This window comes from Neoarius graeffei, chromosome 11 (assembly GCF_027579695.1).
Source record: "Neoarius graeffei isolate fNeoGra1 chromosome 11, fNeoGra1.pri, whole genome shotgun sequence".
Taxonomy (NCBI): Eukaryota; Metazoa; Chordata; class Actinopteri; order Siluriformes; family Ariidae; genus Neoarius; species Neoarius graeffei.
In genome coordinates this window covers 38544483-38567314 of record NC_083579.1, presented here as the reverse complement: position 1 = coordinate 38567314, position 22832 = coordinate 38544483, and the positions used below count along the sequence as shown (strand labels likewise).

The following is a 22832-nucleotide window of genomic DNA, read 5'->3' as shown; positions in this document are numbered from 1 at the left end:
AGTTAGCACTGTCGCCTCACAGCAAGAAGGTTCTGGGTTTGAGCCCAGCGGCCGGCGAGGGCCTTTCTGTGTGGAGTTTGCATGTTCTCCCCGTGTCCGCGTGGGTTTCCTCCGGGTGCTCCAGTTTCCCCCACAGTCCAAAGACATGCAGTTTAGGTTAACTGGTGGCTCTAAATTGACCATAGGTGTGAATGTGAGTGTGAATGGTTGTGTGTCTCTAGGTGTGTCAGCCCTGTGATGACCTGGCGACTTGTCCAGGGTGTACCCCGCCTCTCACCCATAGTCAGCTGGGATAGGCTCCAGCTTGCCTGCGACCCTGTAGAACAGGATAAAGCGGCTAGAGACAATGAGATGAGATAATAATAGGGGCGGCACGGTGGTGTAGTGGTTAGGACTGTCGCCTCACAGTAAGAAGGTCCTGGGTTCGAGCCCAGTGGCCGGCGAGGGCCTTTCTATGCGGAGTTTGCATGTTGTCTGCGTGGGTTTCCTCCGGGTGCTCCGGTTTCCCCCACAGTCCAAAGACATGCAGGTTAGGTTAACTGGCGACTCTAAATTGACCGTAGGTGTGAATATGAATGGTTGTCTATGTGTCAGCCCTGTGATGACCTGGCGACTTGTCCAGGGTGTACCCCGCCTTTCGCCCGTAGTCAGCTGGGATAGGCTCCAGCTTGCCTGCGACCCTGTAGAACAGGATAAACAGTTACAGATAATGGATGGATAATAATAATAATCTAACTCAGTGTTTTTGAACAATCAATGCTAAGATGCTCATCGCAATTATTTTTGCTCAGTATTTTAATCCTTATCATTTCTGACAATTATGCAGTTTTATATTGAACATAAAAACTGTTCTTTAGTGGTAATCAGTTAAATGCTAAACAGGTGCAGAACACGGTTCTATTAGATATATAAATTAATGAGCTTTAACAAATTTGTGGGGGGGGTTGCTTAAATTATTTTATTTTCATCCTTTGCACGCGTTTTATTACATTTCGTTGACTATTTTTGTAATGGCGTGTTTGTAGAGTGTATAAGGGTTGTTTTGTTTGGTTTTTTTTTTTTTTTAGTACGGTGAACTTTTATTCTGAAATAGGTACTTCCAGGTTCTGGGACACTCCCAATTGTTGGCGTTTTCACACACAGAGTTTGTGTCTCGCTCTGAGTGTTGCGCGCTCTCTGTCAGTGTGTTAATCGGGGTGAACTCTAAGCCCTTGTGATGGCGGCGCACGGCTCCTCTTCTTCATCCAGGCCCTACCAGCTCATCGTCTTCGGGGCTTCGGGTTTCACAGGCCGCTTCGTGGTGGAGGAGGTGGCGCGAAGCAGCGCGGAGGTTCCGGGAGGGGACCTGATCTGGGCCATCGCGGGGAGGAGCAGAGACAAGCTGGAGAAGGTTCTGCAGGAGGCCGCGCAACAACTCGGTACTGTTCTCAGCTAGAACAGTCAGTCAGTCAGTCAGTTAGGCGTTAATGAGAGAGAACTTACGTCATCTCTAGGTTCTGTAATTCTGGATAAGGGCGTCTGCCAAATGTCGTAAATGCCTCAGGGTTCTGGTGGAGGTCTCGGGGTGTTTGGGCCAGTTTTCCAGTTTCAGAAAGCTGTAAAATAAAACACTGATTCCATTCAGCACCTTAAAGAGTTCCTTGTTCGTTAGTGTGTTCTACGTAGAACCCATTGTAGTTGGACAATGGGTTCTACGTAGTTGCTTTCAGGAACATGTCCATGTAGAACCTGTAGAAGTTTTAGTGGTCTTAATAAATTATTATTATTATTATTATTATTATTATTATTAACAACCATGCATGTTTAATATTTGTAGCTTTGTAAGTTAATAGGTTCTTCATTGGGTTCTGTGTAGAACCTTTAGGGATGACTGGCGTTGAGCTCAGTATCATGTTTGAGTAAGGTCTCAGTAGAACCCCTAAGCGTATATTCAATTCTTGGTTTTGTTTGTTTGTGTTCTCCCTGCTTCAGTCATTTTAAACAGCTCACAGACAGAGTCGTGATGAAGAGCCGCCACCATTTTGTTTTTGTTCATTAGTTTGGACACTTATTTACTCATTACTACTCCATTACACACTTGTAGGGAATAATAAGCCATTTCCTCAACACACAAACACGGAATCAGACATCAGTGAGTAAACTGTCCATAGTGTAAAAGCAGGTCATATTTATTGGCACCCTGAGTGCTGATAAAGATGATGTAATGTGCATAAACACTCCATGTGGACCATCAGGAGATTCGAGCAAAGGTGAACTTTGGTCACATCATCTCGCACACGTGTGCTGATGATCGCACATGCAGTAGACTGTCCTATTATATACACTATTGCAGTGTTTTGTGGCCATAGTGAGTAGTGTGGTTTAGGAAGCATACGAGGGAGGGAGGGAACAGGAGGATGAGGGTTTATCAGGGGGGATTTGTGTGACTAAATAAAGTTCAGTGTGTGATGAATGAAGCTCTTGAAAGGGTTTAATAAAAGCTTTGGGTGTGCGTGTTTTGGTGTGATGGAACTTTTCCGTCAGCTGTTAAGGATTAAAGAGAGAAAACTTCACAATGTTGCGCACTTCAACATGAATTCTGTACAAGGGGTGTGTGTGAGAAAAGAGAGGCAGTACTTTGCAAGTGTCATTCTTCCCCCTCTCCTGCATTAACACTGATGTCCTCTAGAGGGCGCAGCAAAGCACTGAACATCTCATCTCATTATCTCTAGCCGCTTTATCCTGTTCTACAGGGTCGCAGGCAAGCTGGAGCCTATCCCAGCTGACTACGGGCGAAAGGCGGGGTACACCCTGGACAAGTCGCCAGGTCATCACAGGGCTGACACACAGACACAGACAAACATTCACACCTACGGTCAATTTAGAGTCACCAGTTAACCTAACCTGCATGTCTTTGGACTGTGGGGGAAACCGGAGCACCCGAAGGAAACCCACGCGGACACGGGGAGAACATGCAAACTCCGCACAGAAAGGCCCTCGCCAGCCACGGGGCTCGAACCCAGGACCTTCTTGCTGTGAGGCGACAGCGCTAACCACTACACCACCGTGCCGCCAGCACTGAACATTACTATAGTTAACTAGTGAAAACTTCATATAGTGAATTTATTAAACTTCAAGTGTGAGAGAATGTGTGTATGGTATACAGTATACTGCACATCTACTGGCTTATCACAGCGTTGAATAATTTGCATAACTGATACTGAGTTGTGGTGTTTTGCATGGCTTGTCCTGTGTGTGTGTGTGTAAAGAGAGGCAGTATAAGTGTCATTACTGAACATTACTACAGTTAGATAGTGAAAACATGAAGCAGATGTTTTATTCTCAGACATTACGGAAACTGTGTGTGTCTGGTATTTATTTCAGTGCTAAATAATTTGCATAACCGATACTGGGGTGTGGTGTTTTGCCTGATTTGTCCCAACTCTGTGCGTGCGTGTGTAGGGAAGCCGGAGCTGCAGTCGGAGGTGGAGATCATTGTTGCTGATGTGTCAGAGCCGGACTCGTTGGCTGCTATGTGTAAACTAGGGGTTGTTATCCTCAACTGTGTTGGGCCGGTATGTTAAAAACACACACACACACAGTGTGTCTAATAATGGCATGGATTCTCCACAAAAGGTGATCATGTGACCAGCATGCTCTACCTACATTAACTCTATGGGTTGTGGATTGGGAACGCTGGTGTTCTAACAGTAGAACTGCATTAGATGTAGAAGGAACAGAATGCTGCTTTCCACCATGCATCATTACAAGTTTCTCATGTGAAGCTTCTCAAACATGTCGCTGTGTTTTTAGCGTTTGTAATGTTTTTGTCCGCAATTGGAGCAAACTGAATCTGTCCGGTTATGTAAGTTGACGTTCTGTCTGTGTGTGGTACAGTATAGGTTCTATGGCGAGCCGGTGGTGAAGGCATGTGTGGAGAACGGGGCTCACTGTGTGGATATCAGTGGAGAGCCTCAGGTGCATCTGAACACACGGGGACACATTCAGAATCGGGCGGAGAGATTAAATGTGAAAGTCTGAAATAACACTCATGGACGCACGCACACGTGTTTTATATACTTATTAGTCTGTGTGTGTAGTTTTTAGAGAGCATGCAGCTGAATTATGACAATGCAGCCGCAGACGGAGGTGTCTATATCGTGGGAAGCTGCGGTTTCGATTCCATTCCTGCAGATTTGGGTATTATTTACACACGGGATCAATTTAAAGGTGAGCGATTGACGCATACAGTATAATATTGAATCCCGATGTTCATTAACACTTAACTGTAACTTCATTTAATACTAAACTCAGCTTGAAATCTCACTGTACATGAGAAAACAGAACTGAAAATGATCCAGGAGAGAGTATAATGTCATCCAGTGATGGGGTGTGTGTGTGTGTGTGTGTGTGTGTAGGTACTCTGACGGCTGTGGAGAGTTTTCTGACAACAAGTACAGGACCTGAGGTCTTTATCTTAATTATGGTGTGTGTTATTTTACACATGGTGTCATGTCCTAATCCTCACAGGGTGTGTTTCATGTCCTTCCTACAGGGAGGGTGTATCCATGACGGGACGTGGCAGTCGGCCGTGTATGGGATGGCAGATAGTGACAAATTGAAGAGCCTGAGGAAAAAATTTAACCACAAACCTCTACCTGTGGTTGGATCCAAGCTTAAACGAAGGTAAAATAATTCAGTACCCGCACAATAAAGGGTTAATACATATACTGTTTATGCAGGATGTGTGAACAAATATATAAATGGGGGGGGAAAAAAAAACACTATTGTGTGTGCGCGCGTGCAGGGGTGCTGTGTTCTACAGTAATGAGATACAGCAATATGCAGTTCCCTTCATGGGCTCTGATCCATCTGTGGTGAAGAGAACTCAGCGCTTCCTGTCTGAAGAACATCAGCAAACTCCGGTTAGTCAGTCTCTCTCTCTCTCTCTCTCTCTCTCTCTCTCACACACACGTTAGCATTAATATCAGGTGGAGTTCATATTAATGCTATTACATTTATACAGTAATATATGAGCAGTTTAATTACGCAGATTAAAGGTCAAATCTGCGTTTTAAAATAAGAGTGACACACTGAAGCGCTACACTGACATTTACTGTCTCTAAATATTTACAAGGTGGAGCTATAGTTCAGTTCAGCAATAATAAGGTTTTGTTGTGATTTTCTGGTGCTTTGTCCTCAGGTTCAGTACAGCGCGTATGCTGGAGTTGGAGCAATCTCCTCCGTTATTAAACTGCTCTTCGCAGCATTCATCTTCTATGTGCTTGTCAAGTTCAGCTTTGGCAGAAGCCTTCTGATTAAAGTACGGCTTTTTTTTTTTGCTGCTTTTAATTAATTTTATTTATTTTATTCATTATTATTCTTTGGTATTGTGTTTGCAATTACAATTCAGTTTCAGGTGTTTTGTGTTTTTTAGCAGTTCTGCTTCAGAGGAATTTGCTATTTGTAAAAGAAAATACCCACAATATATAATTTACCTTTCCACTGTTTTTGCAGTTTCCAGAGTTTTTCTCTTTTGGATATTTCTCCAAAGCAGGACCAACTCGGAAACAGGTATGAAACAGTCCTATAGAACATAAATCAGGTGAACTCGCCATGAAACGCATACATGATGATACACTTAGAGAGCCATGATGCACATTTATCAACCAGGAAACAGTGTGACTCCGCTAGCTGGATAACAAACTAATCCAAACTAGACATTTTATACTGTGGGGTTGTGAGCAATGTTTTTCATTTTGCATTAACACCTATATAGATCAGTTAGCATGGTGTTCTTGACCTAGCGTTAACTTTCATTAGCATTTTAAAATGAAATATTTATCCCTCGTTCTGTAAAAGTGTTACACGCTTAGTGACAGTGACATTTTTACTATTTTATGATTCTGTAATGTTTAAAGGTGTGTGTGTGTGTGTGTGTGTAGATGGAGGGATCATCATTCCGGTTTGCATTCTTTGGTGAAGGTTACATTGAAGACCAGGATCCATCTCAGGGGAAACCCAACACTAAAATCCGCACGCTCGTCCAGGGACCAGGTACATTTTATTAATATTTTGAATCAAGTTAATTCATAATACAGAGGCCAATCAAAATAACACATTTGAATAATAAATATTATTTTGAATAGCACCGTTTTATGTGTTATGGTTCTTTGAGTACAGAGAAACAAGTGATCCTGCTAAAGGGTAAAATGTATACAAGGGTGCACAAACTCTTTTTTTTTTTTTTTGGCAATGACTTGGCTACATCAAGTTTTAAACCAAGCATCAGATTCTGTATTGGTTTACTGTAATGTCGTGTTGCACCCCCTGGAGATAAAGCTGAAAGTTTGAATTGGTCTCAAGACAATAAACAGTGGAAATAAGTTGTAAAATGCCTTATAGGTTTTTAATATCTCTATCGATCTATAGTCATGACATCACATCCTGTACTGTATTAATATTGTGTAATAAATGATTGTGCGCATGTCTGTCACAGAGGCGGGTTATGTTGCGACACCGATCGCCATGGTGCAGGCGGCTCTCACCATCCTCAATGAACCTGACGCTCTGCCCAAAAAGTCAGTCACCATTTATTAATGACTAGTGCTCTTTCTCTCTGAGAGAAAAACGCACTTCCCTCCTGTATTAACAAAAATCACAACTGTGTATAAAGTTTACTCTGATTCATTTTTGATGTTCTGAACCTGAAATGCAGGCTTCATAGGAACCACACCCCAGTCTGTGTAGTGAAGTTGCACTGCACAACTCAACTAGGTAGTTTAGAATTTATACTGTACCTATTATGACATAACTTTAGAACTATTACAATGTAACGGTTATTGTTCATACACTCACCGTCCACTTTATTAGGAACACCTGCTCATTTATGCAGGTAGCCAATCATGTGGCAGCAGCACAATCGTATAATCCTGCAGATACAGGTCAAGAGCTTCAGTTAATATTCACATCAAACATCAGAATGTGGGTAAAGTCTGATCTGTGACTTTAATCATGGCATGGTTCCTGATAACAGATGGGCTGGGATAAGTGTTTCAGAAACTCCATAGCTCCTGGGATGTTTATACAGAATGGTGTGTGGGGCGGTTTCTTTTTTCTTCCCCCATCATTCTGTGAGCAGAGGGTCTGCAGGCTGAATTGACCTTGTTGATGAGAGAGATCAGAGGAGAATGACCAGACTGGTCTGAGCTGACAGGAAGTCTACAGTAACTCATCTAATCACTCTTTACAATTGCGGTGAGCAGAAAAGCATCTTGAAATGCACAACGTGTGCGGATGGGCTACAACAGCAGAAGACCACAGCAGGTTCCACTCCTGTCAGCCAAAAACAGGAATCTGAGGCGATCATGGGCACAGGCTCGCCCAAACTAGACCGCTGAAGGTTGGAAAAAGACCAGGTGGTATTGTCCCACCTTCTTCTTCTGCTCTTCAACTGTTCAGTTGATGTGAGTCTGCACCCATGATTGCCTCAGATTCCTGTTCTTGGCTGACAGGAGTGGAACCTGATGTGATTTTTCTGCTGTTGTAGCCCATCCATTTCAAGGTTTTGTTGTCTTCTGCATTCTGAGATTCTTTTCTGCTTACCACAGTTGTAAAGTGATTTGAGTTACTATGTCCTATCTGGCTATTTTCCTTTGACCTCTCTTACCAACAAGCCATTTCCACCTGCAGAATTGTTGCTCACTCAAACTTCATTTTTCACACCATTCTGTATGAACTCTCTAGAGCAGACCTGGGCATTTTCCGGCCCGCGGGCCGCATCCGGCCCTTTGGTTCATTCTGACCGGCCCGCGTAAGGTTAATTAGAAATTACAAAATAAACTTATTTTCTAATTTTACCTCATGCATGGACTGAATGTGCATTGCTTTTACTTTGAAGTTGTGTTCAACAAAAACGCAATGCGCACGACATGAACATGACCTGAAATCCCACGAAACCTAATCCCGCGATAACTACTTCCGTAATTTGTCCAGACCAACCACAAACTTGTACGTCATCCTTCAAACGGTCCAGCCAATCACATAGTGTGATGTCACCAGCAGGCGCCGGAGCCCGAGCCGATCTGTAGATCTGATACCTACACCGAATCGACGTTGTTGCGAGCAGGTCACATGAGGTGATTAGACTACAAATGTGGGCATCATTATCATAATATGATGTATCTTGCTTGATATTTGGAGTAGAAAGACAATATTGTGATGTCTTTATTGTGTTTTGGGGTGAATGTGACTGGAAAAAAAATGTACAAACATTCACATTTTGTTAACCATTGTTTTGGGAAATTTGATTGAATAAATTTAATTTTTTGTAAGGCAACCTTGTTTTTTCCATCCTCTTACCAGTCTTAGCAGCTTGTAAAAACAATGTTATTTACTGCTCTATATAAAGAAATACAATTAATGTTATGCAGAATTTAGTTCAGCCTTATGGTCCAGCCCGCCACAAAATTTTCTGTTTCTCATGTGGCCCCATGGAAAAAATAATTGCCCACCCCTGCTCTAGTGTTGGGGTGTGTGTGAGAGTGAGAGAGAGAGAGAGAGAGAGAGAGAGAGAAATTTCCAGAGCACTCAACAGTTTCTGAAATACTTAACCCAGCCCATCTGGCACCAACAACCATGCCATGGTTGAAGTCACAGAAATCACAATTTTTCTTCATTCTGTTTGAAGTGAACATTAATTGAAGCTCATGACCTGTATCTGGGTGTTGTGTTTTGTTTTTTTTAAATATGCATTGCACTGCTGCCATATGATTGGCAGACTGGATAGCTACATGAATGTATAGGTGTTCCTAATAAAATGGACAGTGAGTGTGGCTCCTGCTGTTACGTTGTAATGGGTACAAACTGTAAACTCCTATATCCTAGACTGTTATAGCTCAGAATAAACGTCCTGGATTAGTGCAGTATGTTGTACACCCATTTCTCCAGTGGAGGGAACTAACACACAAGGAACCACACGCACACGTTCCTCTGCGATCTAAACCATATCTCTGTGTAATATAACTCTGTTTTAAATTTGGTGGTATTTCAAGAAGTAAATAATAGAATTTATTAATCAGGTGTGTATGTGTTTTGTCGTGCAGAGGTGGTGTCTACACTCCCGGAGCTGCTTTCGCCAAAACCTCCCTGATCGAGCGCCTGGATAAACATGGCATCCATTTCTCAGTGCTGTGAACAGGAGCACAGCTTGGCTTCAGCACTTCCTATCATGCGTTACTCACTCTACATAGCGCTTAGCATTAATCCTTACATGCAGGGTGAAAGTGATATGTTTCATTCTGAAATTAGTGTAATGAAACCCCTTAACTGATGTAATCCATTATTTTCACACTAAAGAGGTGGTGATGTGCAGCCTAACAAACACTGTGTATGTGAGCAATATTTAGCCTGGACAAGCTACACACTGAGCATTTATTGACACGTGTGTGCATGTGTGTCTCAGCTTTTCTTCTGATCAGTTTTCTCACACTTTTGCTGTTTGTATTGTGGGGAATTTAAATGCAAGTGTGTGGGTTTTTTCCCCCCCTGTAACTTTTGCACTAATGGGTTAAAAGGTACAGATTGTAAAGAGATCAATAAAAAAAAACTGATTTAATCACACTTGTGTAAAAATATTATTTTACCTGTTCAGTCTTGTATTGAGTACGTTTACACACGGAGTTCCTGGTTTATTATTTTTGTTTTAAAATAGTTGAATTTTAGATTTTGGCATATTGGAATATAGTATAAATATGGAGGTGATTATAGGAAATTGCATGCTGATTATGGAGAAATAGTCTGGATTTCTCAACCGGTCACCTCGAGTGACTCGGCTAAACAGCAGCCGATCACTTTGTCATTAAGTGAGGAAGAATTACAAATGATGAAAGAAAATGCTGTTCCTAAAAGCACTAAAGATGCTATGAAGTTTAGTCTAAAACTTCAAAAGTCAGGTGGAATTGTGATTTTACTTTATCTATTTCAAAGCAAAATATTTTACGTGACCCGGTGTAGATGAATGACAAGTCTGCACCGCACCATTATGTTTGCTTCCTGCTTTTGAAGTTTGAAATTATTTTTGAATATGATTTATTTAAAAAAATAATCGCCTGTGTATACTAAAACAATTATCAGACTCTGAATAATGATGAATAATAACCTTAACTTTGTCTCAGTTATTATTCACTTGAAATTGTGGACATTTAGCAATTAATGTTTGGCAGAAATTAATTTAAAACATGCCTCTGAGAATGATGTATTCAAATTCTGGTAGAATCTTGTAGTTTAAATAAAAAAAAAGGCAAAAAATACTCCAGCCTCTATAACAGTTTTGGGGTTTTTTTTATGGTGTATTTGTGAGGATAACTCTACATGTCTGGTATCTTTCAGGAATGCATGTATACCGATATACATGGATGGATGTAAAAGCTGGAAGAGAGTTTATTCAGGCAGACAAATTCAAAACGTGAGACAAAGTCGACAATTGGGCAAGGTACAAACAGGATATCAAAGATTTGTGAGATGTGACCCAAGCTCACCTTTGCTCAAATCTCCTGATGGTCCACATAGAGTGTAGCTAAGCAACAGTATCTCTACAAACATATCCAGGCCTTCGTTCCTGAGCCATACAAGAACATAATGTGCCTTACGCCAGATGTGCTGTGCTTTTTGATTAAAAAGAGGTACAGGTGCAGGTAGCTAAAGGACGAGAAGGACAGTCGAGACAATGGATTTGGGCAAGAACATGTATGTAGCTGCAGAAGCAGGCGTGGTTATGGGTATGGCTGTGGTCATGGCCGGGGGGTCTTTTTGTTGTTGCTCATAAACAGTAGACCTATATTTTCAAGGAAATTTAGAGTTTTGGAACGTCCATCCATTATCCGTAGCCGCTTATCTTGTGCAGGGTCGTGGGCAAGCTGGAGCCTATCCCAGCTGACTATGGGCGAGAGTCCAGGGTGTACCCTGCCAAGTCACCATATCATCACAGGGCTGACACATAGAGACACACCTACGGTCAATTTAGAGCCACCAATTAGCCTAACCTGTGTGTCTTTGGACTGTGGGGGAAACCGGAGCACCCAGAGGAAACCCACGCAGACATGGGGAGAACATGCAAACTCCACACAGAAAGGTCCCCATCGGCCACTGGGCTTCAACCCAGGACCTTCTTGCTGTGAGACGACAGTGCTAACCACTACACCACTGTGCCTCCTGAGTTTTGGGAGCTTTGGAACTTTTGAACTGTAAACTGAAGGGGGAAAATCTACATTTTTTAAAATATGTTAACATGTTCCTAAAAAGGTACAGTGAAAAAAAATGTGGTGTGTACTAGTGCGTCTCAAAAAATTAGAATACCATGAAAAAGTTCCTTTTTTTCATAATTTAATTAAAAAAGGTAAACTTTCATATAGTCTATATTCATTACATGTAAAGTGAAATATTTAAAGCCTTTTTTGTTTTAATTTTGATGATTATGGCTTATAGCTCATGAAAATCAGAAATCCAGTATCTCAAATTATTAGAATATTCCCTAAGATCAATCAAAAAAAGGATTTACAATACAGAAATGTCCAACTTCTGAAAAGTATATTCATTTATACACTCAATACTTGGTTGGGGCTCCTTTACCATGAGTTTCTGTATCAATGCAGTGTGGCGTGGAGGTGATCAGTCTGTGGCACTGCTGAGGTGTTATTGAAGCCCAGGTTGCTTTGATAGTGGCCTTCAGCGTATCTGTATTTTTGGGTCGGGTGTTTCTCATCTTCCTCTTGACAATACCCCATAGATTCTTTATGGGGTTCAGGTCAGGCAAGTTGGCTAGCCAATCAAACACAGTAATATCATGGTCAGCAAACCATTTGGTAGTAGTTTTGGCACTGTGGGTAGGTGCTAAGTCCTGCTGGAAAAGGAAATCAGCATCTCCAAAAAGCTCATCAGCAGATGGAAGCATGAAGTGCTCTAAAATCTCCTGGTAGATGGCTGTGTTGACTTTGGACTTGATAAAATACAGTGGACCAACACCAGCAGATGACATGGCACCCCAAATCATCACAGACTGTGGAAACTTCACACTGGGCTTCAAACACCTTGGATTCTGTGCCTCTCCACTCTTCCTCCAGACTCTAGAACCATGATTTCCAAATTAAATGCAAAATGTACTTTCATCTGAAAAGAGGACTTTGGACCACTGAGCAACAGTCCATTTCTTTCTCTCCTTAGCCCAGATAAGACACTTCTGACATTGTGTCTGGCTCAGGAGTAGCTTGATATTAGGAATGCGAAAGTTGTATTCCCTTTCTTGAAGATGTCTGTTCGTGATGGATCTTGATACACTGACACCAGCCTCAGTCCACTCCTTGTGAAGCTCTCCCAAGTTCTTGAATCAACTTTCCTTGACAATCCTCTCAAGACTGCGGCCATCCCTGTTGCTTGTGCACCTTTTCCAGCCACCCTTTTCAGCAATGACCTTTTGTGGCTTACCCTCCTTGTGGAGGGCATCAGTGATCATCTTCTGGACAACAGTCAAGTCAGCAGTCTTCCCCATGATTGTGGTCGTGTGTACTGAACTAGACCGAGAGATACACTGTGTTCATACTGTTTTACTCAAACTCGAAATGAAATATTCTAATATTTTGAGGTTTTTTTTATGTTTTTGTACTGTATGCCATACTGATTAAAATTTAAAATAGAAAAATGCTTGAAACATTTTAGTTTATGTGTAATGAGTCTATAATATATAACATTTTCACTTTCTTAAATAACTGATGGAAAATATTGAACTTTTTCACAATATTCAAATTTTTTGAGATGCACTAGTATATCTGTGAAGCCATAAATATATTTCATTTTATCTTATTTTTATGTGTTGCTAAGGAGTGTATGTAATAAACTTGACAAGCAGATTTCTCCATTCCTGACTTTTTGTAAAAAGTAAAATCTGACTACTTCAAATGGCCATATCTCAGTGGTATACTGGTCAAATTTATTGATCTATGCATCAGTGGAAAGCTTTTTTTAATGGCCTTTCATGAAAACACCTCATCTCATCTCATTATCTCTAGCCGCTTTATCCTTCTACAGGGTCGCAGGCGAGCTGGAGCCTATCCCAGCTGACTACGGGCGAAAGGCAGGGTACACCCTGGACAAGTCGCCAGGTCATCACAGGGCTGACACATAGACACAGACAACCATTCACACTCACATTCACACCTACGGTCAATTTAGAGTCACCAGTTAACCTAACCTGCATGTCTTTGGACTGTGGGGGAAACCGGAGCACCCGGAGGAAACCCACGCGGACACGGGGAGAACATGCAAACTCCACACAGAAAGGCCCTCGCCAGCCACGGGGCTCGAACCCGGACCTTCTTGCTGTGAGGCGACAGCGCTAACCACTACACCACCGTGCCGCCCCTCATGAAAACACAATTTTGAAAATTTAACCCATGTGACTGGTTTTGTAATGGAAAGTCACAGGTAAGTAAAGTGTGTTGAGATTGGCTCAGAGCTGTAGAGATCGCACAGTGAATATGTTACTCTGTGTAATCAGACATACTGACTGGTCCACACTTGCCTTAGCTCCGCCCTTGGATCATTCTTCTCACTCCTCTCTCTGTGTTCGTTAATAAACAGTTGGATTGCGAGGCTCAGGTGAGTTAATGTTCACTACGTATCACACCTCTAGTGTGTGTGTTCATTAAAACCCAACTGCGGATTTTTCTCTCTTCTTGCGAACAATGGCTGCCACGTCCTGCTTCAGTGCACACACACACTGCTCCAACTGCTCACTGAACTCTTTCAGCAGGTGTGTGTGTTCATCCACGAAGAATCTCAGACCCTGCAGGTCCTCCTCCTCCTGACACACACATTAAAGGAAAATGAAGTTGTACAACAGTAAATGTGACTATAAACAGATAATAAATACATGTTGTACATTAATAAATAAGCTGCAATTGTATAAGAGGAATAAAACACTCGTCCACATCCTCATAGTTGAGGGCGGGGCATTAGAGTGAGGACCAAGAGGGAGACATGACGCCCTGTAGTGGCTAAATGTGGTGGACGTTAGCAAGATAGAGTGCAGGCAATTTATTCTCACTTTCCTAACTGTTTCAAGAAATGTTTTTTTAAAAGATGTTGTCGAAGGTAAATGTCATTTCTGTTGTACTTACACTGGGTCTGTGTCTGCGCAGTTGCTGCAGCTGAGCTCTAACCGACGTCATGCTGTGGTAAAACACTTTCAGCGCTCGAGCGAATTCAGCGTCACAGCTGGACTTTACACGTCCTCTGTGCCCTTGAGCACACTCCACACCTGCAGTCAGGACACAGCTGCTTCAGAGTGATATCACAAATCCTCAGTACACTGTAAGGCATTATGGTTTTGGTGAAAAGGGTAAGGATAGACATTTAAATGTTCATCTCATTATCTGTAGCCGCTTTATCCTGTTCTACAGGGTCGCAGGTAAGCTGGAGCCTATCCCAGCTGACTACGGGCGAAAGGCGGGGTACACCCTGGACAAGTCGCCAGGTCATCACAGGGCTGACACATAGACACAGACAACCATTCACACTCACATTCACACCTACGGTCAATTTAGAGTCACCAGTTAACCTAACCTGCATGTCTTTGGACTGTGGGGGAAACCGGAGCACCCGGAGGAAACCCACGCGGACACGGGGAGAACATGCAAACTCCACACAGAAAGGCCCTCGCAGGCCACGGGGCTCGAACCTGGACCTTCTTGCTGTGAGGCGACAGCACTAACCACTACACCACCGTGCTGCCCGTTATATGGTGAAAATCACAGACTCAAATATTACAGAATTTAATATACAGCTCTTCAGCAGGGCAGCACGGTGGTGTAGTGGTTAGCGCTGTAACCTCACAGCAAGAAGGTCCGGGTTCGAGCCCCGTGGCCTGCGAGGGCCTTTCTGTGTGGAGTTTGCATGTTCTCCCCGTGTCCGCGTGGGTTTCCTCCGGGTGCTCCGGTTTCCCCCACAGTCCAAAGACATGCAGGTTAGGTTAACTGGTGACTCTAAATTGACTGTAGGTGTGAATGTGAGTGTGAATGGTTGTCTGTGTCTATGTGTCAGCCCTGTGATGACCTGGCGACTTGTCCAGGGTGTACCCCGCCTTTCGCCCGTAGTCAGCTGGGATAGGCTCCAACTTGCCTGCGACCCTGTAGAACAGGATAAAGCGGCTAGAGATAATGAGATGAGATGAGATGAGATGAGAGATCTTCAGCATAGTGATACATTACTCACACCCTAATGCCTAAGCTCTAGCATGTGTGTGTTTGACAGTGTATATTACCGTGTCGTGTGTGTGTGTTGAGCTGTTCTCTCAATGTGTCATTCTCTTTCTTCAGTGCTGCGTTGGTGTTCTTCAGCTGCTCCAGAGCCTCATGTAGAACTCGCAGACACACACTCTGATCTGACACTGAGCTATCCACACTCTACACACACACACACACACACACACACACACACACACACACACACACACACACACACACACATCTACCTCACATCAGGAAAAGTGTTTATGGACTGTACATGGGAGTGATAAAACTAACAAAAGTGAGTGTGTGTGAATATAAACAAGTCCTGACAGTGTGCTCCGAGTCCTCGGCTGTGTCGATGAGGATGTTGTTTTCCGGAGTTTTCCTCACACTCTGCAGACATGATGTCATGTCAGAACATCCCTCTGCACACAAGGGGCAAAACAGGAAGGAAATCAACTGCATTAATAAGGTCACTAGTGTTCCAGTGTTAGGGACAGAGCCTTAAAACAGTGTGTGTGTGTGTGTGTGTGTGTATACCCTGGAGACCCCACAACTGCAGGACCACAGCATTACTCTGCAGGTAGGTGAGCAGTGTGTGTGACGTGTTCAGGGCTGTGAACTGGATGCAGTAATCCAGCTGTGGGTTCATACACTGCCACACCGCCTGAGTGTAGAGCAGCTCTGTGCAGTCAAACACCTGGAACCTGAAATACACACACCATCAATTAACAGTGGATTAACACCCCTGATTAACTCATTAACAATGTTTATTATCATAACATGCGTGTGTGTGCGCACGCGTGCGTATAATATATCAGCTATCCTCCTCCCATACACCCTATAACATAATACTAACTATTACTATCACATTCTGTAACACATTCACACTAACACACACTAACACACAGTTGTAACACATCGAGTGATACATACCCGATCTGGATGCCACGAGTTTGGGCCTCTTTGACCCAGCGCAGCCCACAGCACTGATCCAGAATCAGCTGGAAATCCAGCCTCTTTCCAAGCAGTTCTGTGGGGTCGACCAAGATATCATCCTCTCCCAAGGGCCTACACACACACACATACACACACATACACACACACATACACACACACAAACATACACACACCAGCTGATGTTCAGTATGATAGAAGATTAGGAGGTAAATTCTGCTGTGGTACATTACAGTAATACTGTTGAATGTTACCCACAATCCCTTGGGACTGCAAGGCACTAGGCGTGCATACAGCATGGCCTCCTCAGTGCCCTCGGGCCCCACAACTTCCACCTGCTCATCCACAGCAATGCGGAACGCCAGTGAGTGAAGCCACAGGTGAGCACTGCCCAGGTGTAGAGGCTCCACTGGGTCCCAGAAGGGGTCTTTTTCCTGGGGTAGGGCAGGCAGCAATGCCCCCTGTTGGTACACCTCCTCCATCAGGAACTTACGGTTAATGAACTTTGCTTTGGACCACAACCACACCTGTATGAGGGAGGAGTCAAGGAAGATTTTTTGTTGCTTAACTATTCCAGTGACCATGCTTCAGTGTAACACTAGTCTACTAGCTATATTTAAATAATATTTAATATATCAATGAGTTATTCAACGTACTCCAATAACAAACCCCTCACTGTAACATTCACTTATTTAATAGCAAGTTATCTTCAGTAAACAGTTGCTTAAAGCTGTGTAACTGAAAAACATGAACATTCCTGACCTGTTTGCTCTGCGCATTCGTCACTCTGATCACAATCTCCTTCTCCAGGTCGTGACCTTTAGAGTCGGACATCGCCAGGTTCTTAATCTCCAGCTTAAACTCCACCCCCTGAAAAATAACACCAGAAACTTTATTTAGCAAAACAGAAAATCAAAACTAAAAAAAAGTGAGTCGGAAAAATAAAGAACAACTGAAAAGTATGGGAGAAGAAAACTGAGGGGGGAAAAGCCCAAATAAATAAATAAATAGATAGATAGATAGATAGATAGATAGATAGATAGATAGATAGATAGATAGATAGATAGATAGATAGATAGATAGATAGATAGATAGATAGATAAACCAGGGAATAAGGACTCTAAAAAACACACAAAAACTAATTAACAAGAAAAGAGAACATATATAGCAGAGAAAGAAACTGGGAAACTTCTGGACATTAGGAAGGAGTTGAACTAAGTACAACAAAACTAGGGAATACCTCGACACTATGCTGGGGACGAGGCAGTAATAAAACTAATGAATTTTAGGAAGGTGGCACGGTGTTGTAGTGGTTAGCGCTGTCGCCTCACAGCAAGAAGGTCCTGGGTTCGAGCCCCGTGGCCGGCGAGGGCCTTTCTGTGTGGAGTTCGCATGTTCTCCCCGTGTCCGCGTGGGTTTCCTCCGGGTGTTCCGGTTTCCCCCACAGTCCAAAGCCATGCAGGTTAGGTTGGCTCTAAATTGGCCGTAGGTGTGAATGGTTGTCTGTGTCTATGTGTCAGCCCTGTGATGACCTGGCGACTTGTCCAGGGTGTACCCCGCCTTTCACCCATAGTCAGCTGGGATAGGCTCCAGCTTGCCTGCGACCCTGTAGAACAGGATAAAGCGGCTAGAGATAATGAGATGAGAATGAGATGAATTTTAGGAAACAACTCACAGGTGAAAATACTGCTCAGGGGGCGGAGCCAGAGGAGGTTAAAACCAATCATGAGGTTTCTCTGATGAGGCAGATTTTTATAAGTGGATAGAGAGACAGAGCTGATGGACTGATGATGAACTCAGAGTTAATGTTGTTCATTACCTTGTTCAGTTCCTGACTCATCTGGTTCGCCTCCGTCACCATCGGCATCAGTTTGATGTAGTCATAAAAGGCAGCTAGGAGACTGGGGTTGGGCTGTAGAGACCCTGCGGAGACAGTTTCATTTGGACACAGCTGAGTGCGCATATCTATGCCCTCTCTGGTGCTGTACCAACACCACACTGTTAATATTAAATAATGAAACACACGCACTCTGCCCAGGTGTGTCACACAGTGTGTGCAGGTGAACTCCCGCCGCTGCTGCCAGTTCAGACTGAAAATAATCATAATCATAACGACTCCAGTCATCACCGACTCGCTCCGAGGGGAAACCGATAAACAGGAATGTACTGTTGGAGCCCAGAATCACTCTGTCCTGAAAGAAATGTATTTATTTATTTATTTTTACTTATATCAAATCAAAGTGATTCATAAAAACAGAAAGGAAAAAAAGAATAACGTAGAAGAGTTAAAGTAAAAAAATAGGAAACAGGAAAACAAAACAAGGAAGAGACAAAAAGGAAACCAAATGAAAGAGAAATAAAGGAATAAACAAAAGAAGAAGAAGAAGAAGAAGACATGGTATACAATGAATGAAAAAGAAAAAATAAAGAACAAGAAAAAAGGAGGTCATGACAAACGGAAATTTCACTTGTATAAGATGCCATTATTATTATTATTATTATTATTATTATTATTATTAATTATGTGAGGTACCAAATGCTGCAGCTCTGTTGTTTGAGATATGGATGTGCCATTAACTGTGACCTTTGACCTCAACAATGGTGTGACCGTTACTCGATGCTGCTGATTGGAGAAGATGGCATGTCGTTCCTGAATACTACAACATACACACACACACACACACACACACACACACACCACTCTCTTAAAACACCCTTTATGAATGTCCTGATTGAATACATGACATAATATTGTTTATAACATGATATTTGATTATACATCATCATATGAGTTCAGCTTTTTTTAGTAGTTTGAATCCCACATGATGACTTACCCCAGTCCTCTGATGGAGATGGCTCTGGGAGAGGCGTCTGCTAAACCCACATCCCACTCACCTTCACAAAAAACAGAATAAAACTTGTCAACACTGAGAAATACTCTCTCTCTCTCTCTCTCTCTCTCTCTCTCTCTCTCACACACACACACACACACACACACACACACACACACACACACACACACACACACACACAGTGTGAAGATATTTAACACAGAAATAGGACTACTCTCACTGACCCTCCTGAATGAAGAGCTTGATGACTCCAGAGAGCTGCGCATCTTCATTAATGTTCAGCATGTAGGGAAACATCTGCATCATCCTTCGCTCCTGTCCTCCATCACCGGCCAGGGATGAACAGAATATTCATTACACTGTTCGTTATTTCTCCATTCAGACTCTTCAATTCCTTCTCATCTCATCTGTGTGTGTGTGTGTGTGTGTGTGTGTGTGTGTGTGTGTGTGTGTGTGTGTGTGTGTAACAGAGAGAGAGAGAGAGAGAGAGAGAGAGAGAGAGACCTGTGTGATGGTGGTGTACTGGGTCTCCCAGTCTTTCAGAGCTTCCTGAAGGTGCTGCTCCCACAGAGTCTGAATTGCTCGGATCTGCAGCTCATTGTGAGTCAACAAACGCCGAAGATCTTCTACACACACACACACACACACACACACACACACACACACACACACACACACACACACACACACAGACAAAACTTAGGAAAGATGACAACTGTAAAACTAGGGAAGTACAAAACTGGAACAGGAATACTAGGGAATGCTTTGGGAATATTTTCTCTGTCCTCACTCATTTCCTGATCCGATCGTCTCCCATTCTGGTCCAGTTTACTGAGCTTCAGCAACAGTTTAGCATTTTCAGCTTTCAGTTCTTTAACCAGTCTCTCTGTTGGGCCCTCGTTCACCACAGCCTTGTTCTGGATCCGCTTGGCTCTGACAGAGAAATATCACCTTTCATCAGGGTTTACAGTATGATCATTATTAATCAATCACTGTTAAATCTCTCGGGTTTTTTTTTTTTCTTAACTTAGGTCCAGACACAGCTCGTTTTTTTTTAAACACAACTAGCTCACTGATATAGCAAACGGCAGCTAGTGCACACAGCATGGGCTAGGGTCTTAAGCTAATCACAACCACAAAAACAATTTCTGGTCATGAGACAATGTAATAACACTTAGGAAAAGACAGCAACTCAGGAAAAAGAAAAATTGATGAAAAAAGAAAAAAATAAGAAAACATCTGGTAATAAGAAAAACTGGAATGCATGGACACTGGAAAGTTGGCAGGCTAAGGAATAAGGAACTTAAGGACATTATAAAAAGTACATCTAGAAAAGAGGGAAGTTTGTAAGAAGGGACACTGACAATTAGGGATGAAAACTATAAAATTAAGAAACAAGTAAAAACAGAACACAAACTAGGAAACATCTGGAAAGTAGAGAAGAAAATTTTTTTGGAAGAAGGTAACCAGTGACAATGGAACTTAGGAAAGAAACAAAATCAAAACATGATGAAAACTGAAAACAGAATGAAGGAAACTAGAGTCGAAGGAAGATATGGATCACCTGGAAATTAAGAAAAGAGGAAAAAAAGGACAAAGGAACATCTGGAAACCATGCAGGCAGGAGACAACGGAAATTAGGAAACACCTGGAAACTAGAGGAATCAATAACTAGCAAACTATGGAGAAGGTAACATTACTCTCTCTCTCTCTGTGTGTGTGTGTGTGTGTGTGTGTGTGTGTGTGTGTGTGTGTGTGTGTGTGTGTGTGTGTGTGTGTGTGTGTTGATATGAGGTACTGGAGAACGTCAGAACAGGATGAGGAGAACTCACCGTTCTGCATAGCGCAGAGTGGAGAGTGACTCCTCATAGCAGATATCAGCTGGACTGAGAGTCGCAATCTGAACACCAGTGAGAGAAGAAACACACATTCAGCAGGTTTCAGTGTGTAGTGCTGAGTGTCTGCAGGAAAAACAGGAAACAGTGACATGTCATGTAAACAATACTGTTGATAATGCGACCATGACAGTGCGGCTGTTCCCTCCCAGAGCGGACTGCAGGAGTTTAGTGAGGATGGAGTCTCTGTAGGGAATATACACCGCTTTCTTCCCCAACGCCACTTCTGCTAGGGCACTATGGAGTAAACACACAGGAACACACACAGAATAAACACACACAAACATACAGTGTCGCTTGAAAGTTTGTGAACCCTTTAGAATTTTCTATATTTCTGCATAAATATGACCTAAAACATCATCAGATTTTCACACAAGTCCTAAAAGTAGATAAAGAGAACCCAGTTAAACAAATGAGACAAAAATATTAGACTTGGTAATTTATTTATTGAGGAAAATGATCCAATAATACATATCTGTGAGTGGCAAAAGTATGTGAACCTCTAGGATTAGCAGTTAATTTGAAGGTGAAATTAGAGTCAGGTGTTTTCAATCAATGGGATGACAATCAGGTGTGAGTGGGCACCCTGTTTTATTTAAAGAACAGGGATCTATCAAAGTCTGATCTTCACAACACATGTTTGTGGAAGTGTGTCATGGCACGAACAAAGGAGATTTCTGAGGACCTCAGAAAAAGCGTTGTTGATGCTCATCAGGCTGGAAAAGGTTACAAAACCATCTCTAAAGAGTTTGGACTCCACCAATCCACAGTCAGATGGATTGTGTACAAATGGAGGAAATTCAAGACCATTGTTCCCCTCCCCAGGAGTGGTCGACCAACAAAGATCACTCCAAGAGCAAGGCGTGTGATAGTCGGCAAGGTCACAAAGGACCCCAGGGTAACTTCTAAGCAACTGAAGGCCTCTCTCACATTGGCTAATGTTAATGTTCATGAGTCCACCATCAGGAGAACACTGAACAACAAATGGTGTGCATGGCAGGGTTGCAAGGAGAAAGCCACTGCTCTCCAAAAAGAACATTGCTGCTCATCTGCAGTTTGCTAAAGATCACGTGGACAAGCCAGAAGGTTATTGGAAAGTGTTTTGTGGATGGATGAGACCAAAATAGAACTTTTTGGTTTAAATGAGAAACGTTATGTTTGGAGAAAGGAAAACACTGCATTCTAGCACAAGAACCTTATCCCATCTGTGAAACATGGTGGTGGTAGTATCATGGTTTGGGCCTGTTTTGCTGCATCTGGGCCAGGACGGCTTGCCATCGTTGATGGAACAATGAATTCTGAATTATACCAGCGAATTCTAAAGGAAAATGTCAGGACATCTGTCCATGAACTGAATCTCAAGAGAAGGTGGTTCATGCAGCAAGACAACGACCCTAAGCACACAAGTCGTTCTACCAAAGAATGGTTAAAGAAGAATAAAGTTAATGTTTCGGGATGGCCAAGTCAAAGTCCTGACCTTAATCCAATCGAAATGTTGTGGAAGGACCTGAAGCGAGCAGTTCATGTGAGGAAACCCACCAACATCCCAGAGTTGAAGCTGTTCTGTACGGAGGAATGGGCTAAAACTCCTCCAAGCCGGTGTGCAGGACTGATCAACAGTTACTGCAAACGTTTAGTTGCAGTTATTGCTGCACAAGGGGATCACACCAGATACTGAAAGCAAAGGTTCACATACTTTTGCCACTCACAGATATGTAATATTGGATCATTTTCCTCAATAAATAAATGACCAAGTATAATATTTTTGTCTCATTTGTTTAACTGGGTTCTCTTTATCTACTTTTAGGACTTGTGTGAAAATCTGATGATGTTTTAGGTCATATTTATGCAGAAATATAGAAGATTCT

General features: G+C 42.6%; 2 protein-coding genes across 2 annotated transcripts in view; one reads left to right on the top strand and one right to left on the bottom strand.

Moving 5' to 3' along the window:
• The first annotated feature begins 1122 nt into the window (after positions 1-1122).
• Positions 1123-9595, top strand: sccpdha.1 (saccharopine dehydrogenase a, tandem duplicate 1). The gene is made up of 12 exons (XM_060933844.1): positions 1123-1418; positions 3442-3554; positions 3877-3957; positions 4080-4209; positions 4398-4447; positions 4535-4665; positions 4787-4904; positions 5183-5302; positions 5497-5553; positions 5925-6036; positions 6479-6560; positions 9084-9595. Exons 1-12 carry the CDS (start codon positions 1217-1219, stop codon positions 9172-9174), a joined length of 1287 nt encoding a protein of 428 aa, XP_060789827.1. The 5' UTR covers positions 1123-1216; the 3' UTR covers positions 9175-9595.
• Positions 9596-13259: 3664 nt separating this feature from the next.
• kif28 (kinesin family member 28) overlaps positions 13260-22832 on the bottom strand; it is a 34628-nt gene continuing 25055 nt past the window's right edge. The window contains exons 7-23 of the mRNA XM_060932796.1: positions 21090-21201; positions 20902-20969; positions 19860-20002; positions 19574-19695; positions 19294-19384; positions 19052-19112; positions 18751-18874; positions 18247-18409; positions 18037-18140; positions 16980-17087; positions 16476-16744; positions 16197-16331; positions 15801-15967; positions 15591-15685; positions 15293-15434; positions 14151-14290; positions 13260-13834 (exon numbers count right to left, since the gene is read on the bottom strand). Coding sequence (XP_060788779.1) covers positions 13676-13834; positions 14151-14290; positions 15293-15434; positions 15591-15685; positions 15801-15967; positions 16197-16331; positions 16476-16744; positions 16980-17087; positions 18037-18140; positions 18247-18409; positions 18751-18874; positions 19052-19112; positions 19294-19384; positions 19574-19695; positions 19860-20002; positions 20902-20969; positions 21090-21201 — 2203 coding nt within the window. The 3' untranslated portion in view covers positions 13260-13675. The remainder of the gene's footprint in view (positions 13835-14150; positions 14291-15292; positions 15435-15590; positions 15686-15800; positions 15968-16196; positions 16332-16475; positions 16745-16979; positions 17088-18036; positions 18141-18246; positions 18410-18750; positions 18875-19051; positions 19113-19293; positions 19385-19573; positions 19696-19859; positions 20003-20901; positions 20970-21089; positions 21202-22832) is intronic.